Source organism: Pan troglodytes, chromosome 6 (genome assembly GCF_028858775.2).
Source record: "Pan troglodytes isolate AG18354 chromosome 6, NHGRI_mPanTro3-v2.0_pri, whole genome shotgun sequence".
Classification (NCBI taxonomy): domain Eukaryota; kingdom Metazoa; phylum Chordata; class Mammalia; order Primates; family Hominidae; genus Pan; species Pan troglodytes.
Genome location: NC_072404.2, coordinates 87,240,242 through 87,259,018, shown reverse-complemented (window position 1 = coordinate 87,259,018; position 18,777 = coordinate 87,240,242). Strand labels below are relative to the sequence as shown.

At 37.9% G+C, this 18,777-nt stretch overlaps 1 protein-coding gene across 10 annotated transcripts in view; it reads right to left on the bottom strand.

Moving 5' to 3' along the window:
- PHTF2 (putative homeodomain transcription factor 2) overlaps positions 1 to 18,777 on the bottom strand; it is a 155,724-nt gene that overhangs the window by 61,277 nt on the left and 75,670 nt on the right. For all 10 annotated transcript variants that reach the window (XM_001159146.7, XM_054687604.2, XM_054687603.2 and 7 more), the window contains one exon: positions 2,235 to 2,291. In XM_001159146.7, the coding sequence (XP_001159146.2) occupies positions 2,235 to 2,291 (57 nt within the window). The remainder of the gene's footprint in view (positions 1 to 2,234; positions 2,292 to 18,777) is intronic.

The following is an 18,777-nucleotide window of genomic DNA, read 5'->3' as shown; positions in this document are numbered from 1 at the left end:
TTGCTACCTTCAGACCTGCCAAAAGAGCAAGTTTTTATGTTTTTAATTCTTCAATTACTATTACAAGGTAACATCTTTAAAGGGAGACACACTTCAGAAAGAAGTTGTAGGTCCTAACTTTCCCTAAGATCATCCTGTTAGTAGCACCAAGTAGTAACTAATATAATCCTTCCTCACCCTAACATACATTTAGGATTTAAAAGAGTTCTTTTAAAAAAGAGGAGGTTACATAAGTAATGTAGTAACTTGTGAATACAAATAGTAATTTGTGAATAGCTTCCAAAAACTAAAAATATTATTTATATATATTTTTTCTGAGGCTTTTAAATTCCAAATGTGTCAACCTGATAACATAACCTCTCAAGGTACTTATATCTCCTGTCTAATGAGTTAAAGGCTTTCTAACTGTCAAAGAGGATAAAAGGTATTATGGCATCTTACTAGACCTCTCTGCTGCTCTTTATTTGCTTGACTATCCCAACTCTTCTTCATACTCTCTCCATACTATTTTCTCATGGATCTCCTACTTCTCTTTCCTTCTTTATTTGCATCTCTTTATTTACCTACCCATTAAATGTTAGTTATTTCCCAATGCTCTGTTCTCAGTCCTTTTATTTCATCATTCAACAGAAATCTACTCATTCCTATAGCTATATCTATATAATGTTTTATATATGTATGTATGTATCACATACAAACACATACCTATACATATTCACACTTTATAAACTGAGAACTCTCAAATGTCCCTCCCAAGTACCAAATAGATATTTCTATAACAGAATTCTAAATGTGCTCTTCTTCCAGTATTTCCTATCATCCTTAGTGCTGCCTGTGTACATTTGTTAAAATATAATTTTCTGCTTAAAATCTTCCAATATCTCCCCTGTTGTTTTCCAGATTATGTCTAAATTCTTTGGCAAGGCATTCAAGCCCCTTCATAATCTGACTTCCATTTTCCTTTCTAGTTTTACTCCTAATGACACTAGTCTCCTTCCTCTATCCAACCTATTACCAAATCAAACTCCTTGGGGAGTCCTGCCTCAATCATGTTTCTTCCATCCTTTACATATATTTCCATCTGCTCTTCATCTGTCTGAAATGTCTTCCTTGAGTTAATGAACCACTTCCTCTATGAAATCTTTCCCAACCTCCCCAGGCTTGTCTCCCCTCTCGCTCTTCTATAGAGTTTTAGACATGCCTCTCTTAAAGGAATTTATCTCATGTGTAATTATGCATCTCCCTACAAAACTATAATCTATTTTATCTTTCTGTCCCAGGACTTAATCCTATATTTAACGCATACCACAACTTTGTTAAATGTATTAATCCTTCCTCAAAAGTTTAGAGATTATAATTGCCAAATGGGAAAGAATCTTGCTCTTTATTACAAGTGACTAAGTAGTCTAAACATTAACAAATTTTTGGACTGATCTTTAGTAACTATAGACACTGGTTTTCAATCTAATGAAAACTTTTCTATACAAAATAGAAAATGTCAAGTAACTAAAGTAATACTGTCTGTGCCCAGATTAAATTTAGCTCGTGCAGAAACACACTGATTAGTATCTATGCAAATGAAAAAATATAAATCTTATTACCAATAAAGAATGCTGGGAAACAATAAATTCAGTTGAAAAACAGTTTTCATGCTAGCGAGGTAATCTATGAGAATATTTTATCAGCATAAGAGACATGATTACATGTTCAGGAAGAAAATGCCTACTACAAAAACATTTTAATTAGTGCTTTACTGTCCTAAATTCTTTTTTAAAATGACCAACTTTTCAGTAACTCTTTTTGAGTCCAAGTCAATCTGTTAGTAGCACCAAAAAGCAGATCTCAATTAAGCAGAGCAGCATTTGCACAGGATCACTCAGGCGGGAAAAATCCTGAAACACTTACCAGTTTAATAAACTGTACAGAGCAATGACAGCATCAAAAGGGAGGAAAAGCAAACTAGAAGTATAAGGTGACAAGTGAAAGGGGAAAAAAGCTGACAAAAAAATAGTCATTAGAAATTCAATTTTAAAAGAACAGAAAGATGATAAAAAGAAAAAATCAACATCAGGAGTAAACGTGACTATGGTAAATAAAGTTTACTTCTTTCTTTAAAAGCTTCAATAGAATAGTAATTTATATCTTAAAAGTATATTAAAAAACACTACAGAAAATGTAATTAATAATTCATAGAACTATGTTTCAAAATAAACAAAATGAAATAAACTCCTTACCTTGATTTCTCTCTGTTCAACAGATTTTTCCCATATTTGTTGATCATATGCTCCAATCTATGAAAAGAAGACACTACATTAAATGGTCATTGCTGGTACCCATCAAATAGGTATAACTCTGCTTGAAATACAAGCAACTCAGTATTCATTCAGCACAGATTAGATTTAGCCCTATCTCAGACTTCTCAGATCAGTATCATATTATTGCAGTGGTTCTCAAAGTATGATTTCAGGACCAGTAGTACTAGCGTCACCTTGGAATTTGTTAGAAATGCAAACTCTCAGGCCCCACTCCAGAGTTACAGAATCAGAAATACAAGAGTGAGGCCCCAAAACCTATGTTTTAAAAATCCCTCTTGAACAGAGAGGGGAACAACAGACACTAGGGCCTACTTGAGGGAGGAGGTTCAAAGGAGGGAGAGGTTCAGAAAAAAAACAAAAAACTATCAGGTACTATGCTTAGTACCCAGGTGATGAAATAACCTATACACCAAACCCCCAGGTCATGAGTTTACCTGTATAACAAACCTGGACATGTATCCCTGAACCTAAAATAAAAATTAAAAAACTTTTAAAAATCCCTCTTGATGATTCTGATGTTGAAAACCACTGCCCTAGGGTATCCTTAATTGTAAATAAACACAATTGCTACAGCTCTGTTATATTTGGGGAAAAACTTCCAAGTGACAAATTCTTTATGGCATTATTTTTAAAGAAGAAAAGTACTAATATACTATACAATTAAAAATTTATAAACATGCAGACTGCAATTACCACTTAAAGTTTAAATTGGAAAACAAAGTTGTGAAATGATTGAAGACACAGGAAAATAATTATGAAGCAGAATTTCTTACAGCTTCTATTTTTATTATTCTTAGATGCTGGAAAGTTCTCTGAACTATACCTTCACCAGGGCAGGATGAACAAATCATTCTTTATTGTTCCCACCCAAATTATTTGCTATTAGCTCCTGCTGTCTCCAGTTTCCACTTAATTCCCCATATCCAAAAGGACACTGAAATGGGTCAACACCATATAATTGTGACTAGGAATTTTCATTATTTGCATTAATTTAAAATTAGAATCCTAAGAAATTAAAAATATTTCAGATAACTACACTTAAGAGACTAGAGACAGAAAATGACCAGAGATAGGCAATGATATTATAAGAAAATACAGGAGGAAAGAGTATTTTCTGACTCACAACATAATTTACCCTAAAGTCCTTCAATCTACACATTATTTTTTATATCTCAATTTCAAGAACTGAGAAACTGAGAATACCAAAATGGGTTAAAAGTAGACACAAAGGAGGTAGAATAAAATAACTTAAGTGACTTGATAAGAACCTTTAATGTCTGTTATTCTTTTTTTTTTTTTTTTTTTTTTGAGATAGAGTCTCGCTCTGTTGCCCAGGCTGGAGTACAGTGGTGCAATCTCGGCTCACTGCAACCTCCACCTCCTGGGTTCAAGTGATTCTTCTGCCTAAGCCTCCTGAGCAGCTGGGGCTACAGGCGCGTGCCACCACGCCTGGTTAACACGCCTGGCTAATTTTTTGTATTTTTAGTACAGATGGTGTTTCACCACATTAGCCAGGATGGTCTCGATCTCCTGACCTCATGATCCACCCACCTCAGCCTCCCATAGTGCTGGGATTACAGGCGTGAGCCAACGCACCCGGCTATTCTCTCTTATACATTATCTTGCTCGTATTAATTCTTCTGGTCCTGTAAATCCTATTCTCTTTTTCACCACTTTCCTATGACTCTTTTATTTTAAAAATCATATTATGGCTGAGTGCAGAGTGGCTCTTGCCTGCAATCTCAGTACTTTGGGAGGCTGAGGTGGGAGAATCGCTTGAGCCCAGGAGTTTGAGACCAATCTTGGCAATGTAGTGAGACCTGTCTCTACAAAAAATTAAAAAATTAGCTAGGTGTGGTGGCACATGCTTGTAGTCCTAGCTACTCAGGGGACTGAGGTGGGAGGATTGCATGAGCCTGGGAGGTTGAGGCTGCAGTGAGCCATGATCATGCCACTGCACTCCAGCCAGGGCAGCAGAGTATTCTGCCTCAAACAAAAAACAAACAACCACAACAACAAAAAACCATATTATACCCCCAAAATTAAAATATTGTAACACCTAGACCAAGCTACCTAGACCAAACAACATACTTTTATATGTAACTAAAACTGCCATGAGTCTCTATGAAGCAGGATTAAGAAACTCTAGGTAAACAACAACCAACTGGTTAGTCCTAATGGTAGAGGTGACCTGCGGTGACTAGTTGCCCCTCATCCTCTTAAATTCTAAATTCAATCAACCAGTCATCTTCCTTAAAATCAGAAAAGGTAAGTATGGGAACATAGATTCCACATGAATAATTCTGCTCTAATAGAATAATTCAGAATAACTGGGCTTAAATGCAAATAAAAATTTATTTTTTAGGCCAGGTGCAGTAATTTATTTTTTTAGGCTGGGTATGGTGGCTCATGCCTGTAATCCTAGCACTTTGGGAGGCCAAGGCAGGCAAATTGCTTGAGCCCAGGAGTTTGAGACAAGCCTGAACAACATGGCAAAACCCTGTCTCTTCAAAAAACACAATAAATTAGCTGGGCATGGTAGTGTGCCCTTGTAGTCCCAGCTACTCAGGAGGCTGAGGTGGGAGGATCACTGGAGCCCAGGAGGTCAAGGCTGCAGTGGGCCATGATCATGCCACTGTACTCTGCCTGGGTGACAGAGTGAGATGCTGTCTCAAAAAAAAAAAAAAAAAAAAAAAAAAAAGGCCGGGTGCGGTGGCTCACGCCTGTAATCCCAGCACTTTGGGAGGCCAAGGCAGGCAGATCACAAGGTCAGGAGATCGAGACCATCCTAGCTAACACAGTGAAACCCCGTCTCTACTAAAAATACAAAAAATTAGCCGGGCGTGGTGGCGGGCACCTGTAGTCCCAGTTACTTGGGAGGCTGAGGCAGGAGAATGGCGTGAACCCGGGAGGCGGAGCTTGCAGTGAGCCGAGATTGCGCCACTGCACTCCAGCCTGGGCGACAGAGCAAGACTCCATCTCAAAAAAAAAAAAAAAAAAAAAAAAAAAGTGTAACTATTTCAATGCACCACATACTTTTTAGTAAAATAATAATTAAAACTAATAAAGAATAGGCACCAATATGTTTTAATAACTATTTTGGCAGTATTTTGTTTTCATACACAAAAGGGTGCCTAACTTGTCTACAAAGTAACTATTTTTATTTCTAGGCGACTCAAGAAAGTGAATGTGTAGATACATGTCCTATAATCCTAAAATCAGGAAAAATAAAATAATCCTATTCGATAGACCAAATCAGAAATGGATGTCAATCCCTGGCATAACTAGGTTCAGTGCAACTCCAGCATGGTATTTAATAGGCCCGAGGTTAGAAAGGTACAGAAAGCCTAAGAAACTCCACAGTGCCAGCACTTTGGGAGGCCGAGGCGGGCGGATCACGAGGTCAGGAGATCGAGACCATACTGGCTAACACGGTGAAACCCCGTCTCTACTAAAAATACAAAAAATTAGCCGGGCGTGGTAGCGGGCGCCTGTAGTCCCAGCTACTCGGGAGGCTGAGGCAGGAGAATGGCGTGAACCCGGGAGGCGGAGCTTGCAGTGAGCCGAGATCGCACCACTGCACTCCAGCTTGGGCGAGAGAGCGAGACTCCGTCTCAAAAAGAAAAAAAAAAAAAAAAAAGAAACTCCACAGTGAAGCAGTAGGTAAAAGTGGAAATGCTTCTTGAAAGCTGACATATTTCACTGTAAATAGCAGAATGCAATCCTAAAGGTGGGTGGATAGACATTCCTATTAAAAAAGCCACAGGATAAAATGGTTTGTTTTACTGGAAAGACACATTTATTCAAAGATTTGATAGGTGAGAGGAAGGGCAACTTTTACTGTTAATAGAATGTCTCATGGTGGTGGGGGAGGGGGGCGTCTTAATTTTTTTAAACTAGATAAATTTCATTTTCAATTACAGCAATTAAATGTCTGTAAGTGCAGGAATCAGTTCTCCTTTGCAGCAGACTTCTTCTGTTTTGGAAATACTACCAGATAGGCCAGGCATGGTGGCTCACGCCTCTAATCTCAGCACTTTGGGAGGCCGAGGCAGGCGGATCATGAAGTCAGGAGATGGAGACCATCCTGGCCAACACAGTGAAACCCTGTCTCTACTAAAACACATACACACACACAAAATTAGCCAGGCGTAGTCGTGCAGACCTGTAGTCCCCACTACTCAGGAGGCTGAGGCAGGGGAATTGCTTGAACCTAGAAGGTGGAGGTTGCAGTGAGCCGAGATCACACCACTGCACTCCAGCCTAGTGACAGAGCAAGACTCCGTCTCAAAAAAAAAAAAAAAAAAAAGGAAAAAAAAAAAAAAAAAAAAAAAAGAAAATACTACCAGAATGAACATTTTAGTTACTTAAGCAAACAGACTACTTTTTTGGAGAAAACTGTGAGGACGCTGGTTAACCTAAATGCAGGTGTCTCAGAAGGAGATGTTCAGGGTTTTGCTTAATAATGTGTATGCCTTTAACAAATTACCCTTACATATGAATTCAGACTGAATTATCTCTGAAATTGTTTGTTTCTTGGGATATGTGTGTAGTACACCAGTGGCCTCATGAAATCAGAGTGGTAGCCAGATCCTAGAAGTGAGAGTGAAGGGATTCTAAAGATCTCTTCCAGCCTTTAGTCTCACTTTATTCCCAGCTGGCAAGACAGTAGATCAGACCCCCTGTGGCTGGAGTCAAGCTCTTCCCTAAATGAAACATAATTCTACTGTCAATCATTATAGGGCAAGAAAAGAAGTGACACTTAGGACTAGGAAAGAGAATAACCATCTTCTCAAGACTTAGGGTCATGGATCAAGAATAATTTGCAGAGCTGTGCTACCAAAGTTAAAAAATAACGGGACAGGTTTTCCAACTATTTTACCTCTAACACACAAATATACCCAAACCATTTCCAACATTTATATTTTACCCCTAACAGATATTTCCATTAACACACATTTCCATTTTACCTCTAAACGCGAATAATGCACTTTCCCCTTCTGCTTTATATTATTGTTACTGTATCCCTCTTATTTTTTTTTTTAATTTTTTGAGACAGGGTCTCAGTCTGTTGCTCAGAGAGACTTGGCAGACTTGATTGAGTCACATAAGTTTGACAGGTGGTTTTTAACAAATTTCTTCTACATAAAATTAAATCGCAAGGCCAAGTTCAATTATAGTTCTCTGTGAAAGAAAATTCAGGAAGAAAATAACTACTTTTTTTAAAATGTCATACAAAAGATTAAAAGAAGATCAGTGGTAACATTTGTCTAATGGTATAGTGATTTTAATAAGATGGTATGTCTTCAATTGAGAAATAAATACTATGTAATATTTTGACTACTTCGAAATTTTTGATACCTCCTAACTGTTCTTTTTCTCCTCCCTCCCCCAATGCCTCCAGTGTTTGTGTGTTTAGAAAAGGGCCTATTCAACATAATCCATAGGTTCACAGAAAAGAGGTTTCTGTAAAAGTACCTAACATTCTAGGCCGGGCGCAGTGGCTCATGCCCGTAATCCCAGCACTTTGGGATGCAGAGGTGGGTGGATCACTTGAGGTCAGACCGTTCAGACCAGCCTGGCCAACATGGTGAAACCCCGTCTCTACTAAAAATACAAAAAATTAGCTGGGCGTGGTGGCGCACGCCTGTAATCCCAGCTACTTGGGAGGCTGAGGCAGGAGAATCACTTGAACCCGGGAGGAGGAAGTTGCGGTAAGCCAAGATGCACCATTGCACTCCAGCCTGGGTGACAAGAGTGAAACTCCGTCTCAAAAAAAAAAAGTACCTAACATTTTGAAAGGATATATACTCAAATAATGTTTTGTTGATAGATACACTGAGAGAGATATACCAAGGTAATTAACATGCAAGTAATGGTATAGATATCCAACCATATTCTTCATAAGTAATGATCTGTTTCAAGGAGGGAAAAACATTGTTCCATCATGCAAGAGGAGACTCTGAAATCCTGATTTATATTCTGTAGCCAATAGTTTTGTATATTGTGAGAATGTGAAGTCCTTTCTCTGGTGCTTGGCTATGGTAAGCAACTTTATCAAGGTTCTTGTTATTACTCCCAGAGACGCCCTGAATAGCTTAAGCCTCTGGTGCACTCATTCCCAGAGCTGACCTACAGTCAGCTTTTCCATTCCTGGTCCCAGATGACCAAGCACTTTGTCATCTACAAACTCATCCTGTATCTTTGGTAACATGTCTGGCAATCCTATACCAATGCCTTAGAATAACTCCTTCTTCTTAATGACAGCAAGGTCAATTAAAGATTTTCTTCCCACAAGCTTTAATTCCTAATTACTGTGACCATCACCATTCCTGGAAGAATGTCTAGCCAGTTACTACTTCCCTGAGAAGACTGAAGTCTTAAGATACAAACATCATTTTCTGTCATCTCCACTTCTAGTATGTTTTCTCATCTAAAGTTTGAGCCATTACAGAGGTCAAAACTGATTTTAAAAAAAAAAACAATAATTATGGAACAGCATCCTGAAAGCAGTAAGAAGGGTAAGAGTCAAAAGGAAAAAAAAAAAGAAATTGAGATACTGGAATTTAGTAATATCAAACAGGTGAAAATTCAACTAAATGAATATTCTTTAGATGCTTTCTGATCTACTGAAGACTGTTCTAACAGGAAAATTTCTAACAGGAAAATGAACACTTTATACATGCTGTAAAAACTGAAATTAACATAGCTAATATGCTATATTAAATATATGTAAATATATACACCAGATATTTAGAAGGATACATGAAAATCATTAATAATGATTACCTCTGAGAAGTACCAAAGACAACAGCACTTTTCCTTTCTGCCTTATATTCATTGTTACTGTATCACTTTTTTTTTTTTTAAAGACAGGGTCTCACTCTGTCACCCAGACTGGAGTGTAGTAGCATGATCTTGGCTCACTGCAACCTTGATCTCCCAGGCTCAATCAATCCTCCCGCCTCAGCCTCCTGAGCACCTGGGACCACAGGTGCGCCCCCACCTTGCTCAGCTAATTTTTTATGTCTTGTAGAGGTGACGGCTCCTTATGTTGCTCCCTATGTGGCCTTGAACTCTTGGGCTCAAGCAATCCACCCACCTCAGCCTCCCAAAGTGCTGGGATTACGGGTGTGAGCCACTGCGCCCAGCCACTGTATCACTTCCTCCCCTGCCCCTCTCCACAATGGAGATGTACTACTTTTATAAACCAGGATTCGAACCCAGGTCTATTGGATTCCAAAGTAATTTGAACTAGCTATCTTAGAAACTAATATATTCCATAGTAACTAGTAAAGTTACTATCACTGAATAGGAACTTTATAGAGAATTATGTACCTCCTCCTACCATTACTCTAATTTTATATGTTTCTATACACTGAGACAAACAAAATGGGAAACGGGAAGAAAAGGGAAAGGGGGAAATGGAGGAAGGGAAAACTGGGAAGGAAAGAAAAGCGTAAAGAAACGGGAGGATTGGTAGGTAGAGAAAAAGACTGCCTTTGTCTAGGTATCTGCCAAGGTCAGCTCTGGCTCCTATGAAACAACTTTCTTATGAATATGATGGTATCAAAAATACAAATGTTAAAACCTAGATAATTAGATGGTGAAATGAGAAACGTATCACTTAGGAATTTTAGAAAAGAAGTATCTTTGAAAAACAATTTGAAAAGCTACTCTTAGGCTATCTAATTACCCCTAGGTTATCACATTCAGAACAGCAGTGGCTCAGGTATCAAGAGGCCAAAGAGAAGGTGTCTTGCTTCAAAAAGGTAGTTATCAATAGTTTAATTAGACTGAGTGCTTAGATAAAAGATTAAGAATTCTCAAATAAAAATAAGCAAGGCAAAAAGAGACCCAGATTTGCAAACATATTTAAAGCACCTAGTTTCCTTAACTAATGAACAGATACATCATAATACTGTATGTCAAAGCCCTAATTTTTCCTACCACCATGTTTAGTTTCTTTTCTCTGAATCTCATTTAAGAAACTCTGAAAAGCAAGCTATTAATTCTCACAAACACTAAATGCCATACAAAAAGAAAACACAGAGCCCAAATTTATTCCTAGATGAACCCCATGCAACAAACATCAGAGGCCAATCATGTGCCAGGATAAATGCTGTCTAATTTTGTCAGCAAGAGTATCTGTTAAAAGTATAACAATAAGGCTGGGCACAGTGGCTCACATCTGTAATCCTAGCACTTTGGGAGGCCGAGGCAGGCAGATCACCTGAGGTCAGGAGCTCCAGACTAGCCTGGTCAACATGGTGAAACCCTATCTCTACTAAAAATACAAAAAATAGCTGGGTGTGGTGGTGGGCGCCTGTAGTTCCAGCTACTCAGGAGGCTGAGGCAGGAGAATCACTTGAACCTGGGAGGCGGAGGTTGCAGTGAGCCGAGATCCCACCACTGCACTCTAGCCTGGGTGACAGAGCAAGACTCCATGTCAAAAAAAAAAGTATAACAATAATACCCTCAAGGCAAGAGATTACAGAATGTCTTGAGATAGGGCTGGGCTTGGTGGCTCATGCCTATAATATAAGCACCTTGCAAGGCAAGGCCAAGGCAGGAGGATCACTTGAGACCAGGAGTTCAAGACTGGCCTGGACAACACAGTGAGACCCTCATCTCTATTTAAAAAAATTAAAAATCAGCCAGGTACAGCAGCATGTGTCTGTAGTCCTAGCTACTTGGGAGGCTGAGGGGCAAGGATTTATTGAGCCCAGGAGTTCGAGGCTACGGTAAGCTATGATTGCACCATTGCACTCCAGCCTAGGTAACAACAACAACAAAATCTCGAGATAACCTCTTTAAAACAAAAAAAAATTTAAAAAAAGGAGATGCACAAGCCCTTGGTGACTCTTTCCATCTCTAAATTGATATTCTAAAAACATTACTTTTTTTGGTATATGCATCATCAATCATAAGATGCTAATAGGCAAAGTTTATGTTGCTTTTATACCTAATGCAAACATCCCATATTTTATTTATTTATTTATTTATTTTGAGACGAAGTCTCGCTTTGTCACCCAGGCTGGAGTGCAGTGGCACGATCTTGGCTCACTGCAATCTCTGCCTCCCAGGTTCAAGCGATTCTCCTGCCTCAGCCTCCCGAGTAACTGGGACTACAGGTGCCCACCACCACTTCCGGCTAATTTTTTAACATTTTTGGTAAAGACGGGGTTTGACCATATTGGTCAGGCTGGTCTCGAACTCCTGACCTCAAGTGATCCGCCTGCCTCGGCCTACCAGAGTGCTGAAATTACAGGGGTAAGCCACTGCGCCCAGCCCAACATTCCATATTTTAATAGTGATTTAATAGCTGTACAACCAAAGGTAATTTTTTGAGTCTTTTTATAAAAATAAATGTTATCAGTCAGAAAATACACTTTGTCAACTCAGGAATGGAAAATCAAATACCATAAGTTCTCACTTATAAGTGGGAGCTAAGCTATGGGTAGTACACAAAGGCATAGAGAGTGATATAATGGACTATGGAGACTCAGAAGGGGTAGGGTGGGAAGGGGAGATGAGGGATAAAAAAACTACATACTGGGTACAAGGTACACTACTCAGGTAACAGGTACAATGAAATCTCAGACTTCATCACTATATAATTCATCATGTAACCAAAAACCACTTGTGCCCCAAAAGCTACTGAAAATTTTCTTTTTTAATTTTAAAAAGACAAATTCTCAGAGAAAACAAGGAAAAGAAAATACACTTTGTCATATTTGGAGTGTTGGATTTTAACACTTTGTTTTCCCCAGCTTTTAATATTTGCTGATACAAATGGAAAAGACCCTGGACTGTTTAAGATACCTGGATTTTTATCCTACCTCCACCATAACTAGAGCCTCATGGACATGGACAAGGTACTTGACCTCTCAACCTCCGTATAATGGGGACAATAAAACACATTTCACAGAACTGAAATGTAAAAAGATAGTCTTGTATATAGTTGGTGCACTGTAAAAATATTAGTTCTTTTCTTTCTTGGCAAATCTTAATCTCTCTAGGCTTCAATTATTTCACTTTTAAATTGCTAAAGCTGAACAATATTTAATTATGACAATATTTATGCTCACTAATGATTTGGATGGCTACAGAGAGACAAAAGATTCAATACTATAACATCAGATAGAAGCAATAAGAGTAGTTAGAAAGGTGTGGGGAGAAGGTACAAAGAAGAAAGCCAAAACGGGTGTGCAGATAAAACTCTTTTTCCTAATTAATTGACAGTGTAATATTTTTGTTAACTGCTTACAGTTTATAGATAAAATGGAGCTGCTAATAAAATCATTTTGTTGACAGGATCACATTTGCCAAGATACAATATACTAATAAAAGCTAAAAATATATGGTTTGCATTGCCATAATTATCTACCTATAAATTTGGTAAAAAAGAGAAAACCGAGAGGGCTAAGTGATATAACAAAGTTAAGTTACTGAACAAAATAGTGGATGTGAGAATAAAACACTAATCACCAATGAAAGAAAATTATATCTATAATCCCCAAAATTATGTGGTCATGATGAACATTTGACAATTATTCTCAGTACTTCTGTTCATATTGCAAAAAATAAGAGACATCTGGGCCACTTCAAATCATTAGAATGATGAATAACCTTCAGACAAATCTCATCCAGAAATAGTGGAAACTAATTATTTTGACATTCTTTAAGACTTCTAATTCAAAAGTAAAGTTCTCAATCCTCTGGATATCAAATAGGTTTTCACTGATTTTGCTACTATTACTTCTTCTCGAACTACTACTTCTCGAACAAATTTGTCTCTTGGACCACCTAGAAATATCTCTGAATCCTGAAACTGCTCCTAATAGGACTTATTTCTAACCTACTACTCAATTTATGTGCTACCCCATTCTTTTTTTGTTTTTACAACATCCTATTTTAATCTACATATTGTTTAATGTTTCTAGTTGTCCATTACACACATGTGCACTGGACAATTACACACACAGGCACACACACCTCTAAAGAAGTTTGTATAAGTCAGATACTCAGGTGACTTTAATGATGAGGATCAAATGAGGAAGATGAATCATTTAATTACACAATATAAACTATGATGATAATGTCACACAGAAAGCTGTGGTCCGAGAAAATGTCCAAAGCTAGCAACTCTTTCAAATGCATAACAACTACCAAATTATTTTACCAAATCTCTAACTTTTCTGAATCAATCTTTTTTTAAAACTCTAAAAACATAATGAAAGGCCAAACCATAGAAGACCTTTAACCCAATCATTAAAAATACTGCCCTACAATTCTAGTGTTATTTCGGGAAGACCTTAAATGGGTAAGTATTCAAATTTAAGATATCCTAATTGGGAAAAGAAGTCTAAACCATGGAATAAATATTATTGACTATAAGCAAAGAGTTTGCTTTGCAACCACTTGCAAATCTCTTTGCTTTAACCAATCATTTATTTATTTTTCTATAAATCATTATCGGAATATAATAAAAAAGTGTTACTAAAAAAAGTAAAGCTACTTGAGTAGAAGGCAAATTTTAAAAGAAATAAATTTTTTTTTTTTAAGATTTGAAATCTTTTGGTTGGGGGACAATGTGACTTTTCAAGGAAGAAAACAGATTTCTAGAATTCGGTCAATTTATATATCTAGCTAGCCATTTGGATCAAAACACCAAACACATTCTCATCTGCAGATACTAAAAGCTAGCTAGTTATCAAAGATTCCATTCATTATGAGTAATAAAAGCTAAAGCTACTTAAAATATTCCCAACATCATCTAAAATGACACAATTCTCTGCATGAATCCCCAAAAAAGGATACTACAGACCACATACCTATCATCAAATCACGAATCCTGATCAAGCTCCTATTGCCAAGGAAAGCCAGTTAATGACATAGTAAAACACTGACTCAAGTTTAGAAAAAAGTCTTGAAGGTATTTTTTATTTCAATGAAGAGAAGTGATTATGGTAGAATCTGCCTCTCAGAAGTTATAAATCCAAAGAAAAAATATTCAAAGAGTCATAATTCAAAGCAGAATCAAGTAAGTACTGTTGCATACCGCTGAAAGATGGTCTGAAAGGACCAATGTTTGTAAGATAAAATGTACAAGAGTAGGAAACTCACTGGATATGGATGCATGAGAAAGAAATAAAGATGACAGTTTCTGGCTTAAGTACCTGGGATTGCACTGCTACTATGAACCATGACATCCTGGAATAAAAGCAGGTTTGAAAAAAGGCCATTTGGCTGGGTGCAGTGGCTCACATCTATAATCCCAGCACTTTGGGAGGCCGAGGTGAGCAGATTATTTGAGTCTAGGAGTTCAAGACCAACGTGGGCAACATGGCGAAAGCCTATCTTTACAAAAAAAGAAAAAAGAAGTAAAAAAAAAAAAAAACCAGCCATTGGAGCCATAAGACAGCCAAGAACTATGGCTAGAGATCAGGAGAGTTGGGAAGGTACAAAATCTGGACCTCAGCAGCATAAACTGGGTGTTTGGATGTTATGTGGTCAATTTAATCACCTAAGGAAATTGAATATATTAAGGAGACCAAGAACAAAATATTAAGAAGGATAAACATATATATGGAGGGGAGAAGAATCAAAAGCAGGTAATAAGACTTACAAAAATTGGATAGGTAGGAAGACAACTGGGACAATATACTAATTAAGGCTAAACAAGGAAAGAGTTTCAAGAAAAGGTAAAGCAAGAAGAGTTAAAAATACTGAAATATTTTGAAGTGGTTATGGCAGTTAAATACATTAATGTCAATGACCTTAATCTCGTTTAAACAGGAGGCAGTCATTAGATGAGATTTGGAAGCTGGGGAGTTTGGGGAATGGGGACAATAAAAAAGGTAAAAAAACAACCACTTGGAGAGACAGAATATATTGTCCACTAGAGAGAGTGATTGGAGGGATACCAGATAGAGCATAAGCAGCTGAGTTGGTATTAGAAGCAGTCAAGTAGGTTATGTTTGTATTTTTCCTTTTACCACCAAGGTTCAAAAGTCCAGGATCAGGAGCGGAATTTAAATATCCACACATACTCTACCACCAAACACCTACAAGTATGCCAGGCATGACACTATGCACTTGCAAGTTTCCTCATTTAATCTTTATAGTTTCCTTTCTCTTTTCCCTCTGCTTCTCCTGAACAATTCAGCACTGAAGCCATTAGATGGGGCAGAACCATGGGGGCCTAAAGCACGGTGCCAGAGCTACAGCGGAGAGAGCCTGATGCACGTGTATAGCCAGGCATGGGGTATCAATCCAAGCGGGATGTGAAGGAGGACGTTGTGGGGGTGAGGAGAGTCAGAGCCTAAGCAGGGCGAGAAGGATGACCACATGTGGGGGTGACCAAGCACAGGGTACAGAAACTCAAGCAGGGTAAGGAGGGCATCCACTTGTAAGACATCTTGGTGTGAGGTGTTGGAGCCCAAGAAAGACAAAGAAGGTCTAGAATAAAGATCTTGAGAGAGATGAACAGGGTATCTACATACAGGATGGGATGGCAGCTAAGATGGGAGAATGATTTTATATGTGGGGACTGATGTCTTAAAAGCCTGAAAATGTTCCTATTTACTGAGTTACTGAGAAATCTCTACCTCTAGAAAGCTCATAAACAAATAAAAGATTAGTTTGACAACTTAATGAATGCTATTTGTAAACAGGGGAATGGCTTAATAAATACATTATGGCATACTCAGAGAATAAAATGTTATGGTCATAAAATTATGTTTTTAAAATTTAGTAATGTGAGAACATACTTTTGGTTATGTTACATGAAAACAGGAAAATAAAAAATACGATGCTAATGTTGGGGAAAAGTCTCAATGTCAACAGTAGAGCAACTGTGTGATTCTAACTTTCATTATACTTAACCTGCATTTTCCACTTTTCCTATGATAAATATGTATCGCTTTAACATTTATAATAAAAACCAATATTTTACAAATCAAGAGGAAAAGGGAGCTAATACCCTCAACTAACAATCAAGTGTTAGGTGTTAGGCTAGATGCTTTTGTATACATTTCTCATGGAAAAGTACTGTGAGTAGAAGAGGGCAAGTTATTAAGAAAGCAACTGCCACTGCTCAAAATCAATTTATGAAAATAAATTTGGCTTTTCCTATAAGATACATAAGAGAAACTTTCAGCTAAAGAGATATTTTAACAACAAAACCATAAGAAATTTTAGTAGTATAAAAAGGCAGATAGATGATAGATAATTGACTATGTCAATTATCCATCCATTCTTGGACATCAGGAAAAAAAATGAGTTAAAGAGCCAAAATGCTAAAATATGCCAATTACCCAGGAAAACAAAAACATTCCATCTTTGTGGCAGAAGAGTAACTTAAATTGCATTAGGTGGTTGTGGAAATAATTCAACTGGTTCATACAGGAAAGGGAGGGAATGGAAGAAAGGGGGCCCGGCAAACAGCTTTGTGGTAGAGCTGGGAGAATTCCAACTTCTGGAAGAAGCCAAGGAGAGAAGGCCATCACAAGTTCTTTAGGCCTCTGCAGCCATGAGGGGTTGGCCATATGAGAAGCAGCAGCAGCCATGGACCATCTCATCTGACTCCTCCCCAACTACGGTCCTTCAGTCCTCAAAAAATATTAAAAAGATTAGCCCTCAATGCTAGTAACACTATGATTACGGCAGAATCTGCCTCTAAGAAGTTATAAATACAAAGAAAAAATATTCAAAAAGTCAAATTCAAAGCTGAATCAAGTTAAGTACTATTGCATACCACTAAGAGATGGTCTGAAAGGACCAATGTCTGTAAGATAAAATGTACAGGAATAGGAAACTCACTGGATATGGTTGCATAAGAAATAAAGATGACAGTTTCTGGCTTAAGTACCTGGGACTGCACTGCTACTACTAACCACGGCATCACAGAATAAAAGCAGGTTTGAAAAAAGGCCATTTGGCCAGGTGAACTAGATAACATCCACCTACCTAGTTAGATCTAGATAGATCTATCTAGATACAGTGTCACTTCAGCGGTCCCTCAATAACCCTCAAATGCCAAGCCACCCTTTTTAATACTTAAAGAAATAAATCTTTAATTTAGAGATTAAAAATACACATCTAGTTGATTCAATACCCATCTCTCATTTATACTTACGTAAAATCAGTAAATCAGTCACTGAAACTGCTTTGCAAAATTATGACAGTAGGAGAAATCTGACATAGCTGACTCCATCTTGCTTCTAACCTCCAAGCTGTGCTTGTTCATTCCTGGGAGTAGCCAAGCTAACTTTGGAAGGAATTTAGTTTATAGTTTAAAGGAAGGATGATAACAGCCCTTCCCAAAACTACAGCCTCCTTTGAAACCACCTTTGTAAAACTAACAAATTAGCCACGAGACTAGAAATTATGGCTCAGGAGTCATGTAGCCAGAGGTCACAAGACTCATAACCTCCCCAGTTGCTCCTACAGATAACATCACTATTGTAAAACTAAAATTGGTGTTTGAGGTATTTTTCGGACCCTGCATTCTAATGGACAAGCTGGCGCCACCTAGACCCATAAAATGGCTCAACTGGTCTTGTAATCCCACCCAGGGACTGACAGTGCAAGAAGACAGCTTTAACACCCTATGATTTCATCCCTGATCCAACCAATCAGCATTTCCTATTCCCTAGCCCACTGCTTGCCAAATTATCCTAAAACAAAACAAAACAAAAACAAAACAAAACAAAACCCAGTCTCCAAAATTTCATAGACCAATTTGAATAATAATAACCTCTCTTGTTCTGTTTGCCTGGCCCTGCGATTTTTCAACTCTCTGCTGCAAAAACCTGCTGCTCTCAGTGCATTGGTTTTTCTGGGCAGTAGGCAAGATGAATTAATTGGGCAACTACATCACTAAGCATAAAGTACTGAAGTCTTGCTATACTCTGAGAGGGACTATCAACCTCCACATCTGTGTTATTTGATCCTGCACATCCCCTTCCCCCAACAGTGATTCAAAGCCAGACACACAACTCAAGTGGAGCCAGACTTTCCATTCTAGACATCACATGAATAGGAGAAACAGAGACAGACGGCTAAGACAGAGGAATAAAATTAACATTAACTACAGATCCTAAGAGAGAAGTTTCTAGAAATTCTGATGCTAAGGGGCCCTACACAGCCTTGGTTTCCTTTCCTTCCCATGTCTTAGCTGGCTGATGTTGGCACAGTTTACGCATGTGGTGAAAAGTAGAAGCAGAACACCATGGTGTTTTTTCCTGGCCCAAGTTTAATGAGAACATTGCTGTTAATGCATGCAAACCAATACCATTCTGCATAATTTATGAAGACTGTTTATTTTCCAACTTGCTGGTACATGGCAGTATGTTCTGAGTGGATTTATTTATCAAGCTACTATGTGATTAATAACCTTTCCCAAAAAGTCATTGTAGCAAAGATAATTTAACTTCTGCTTTTCTACTTAACCTAA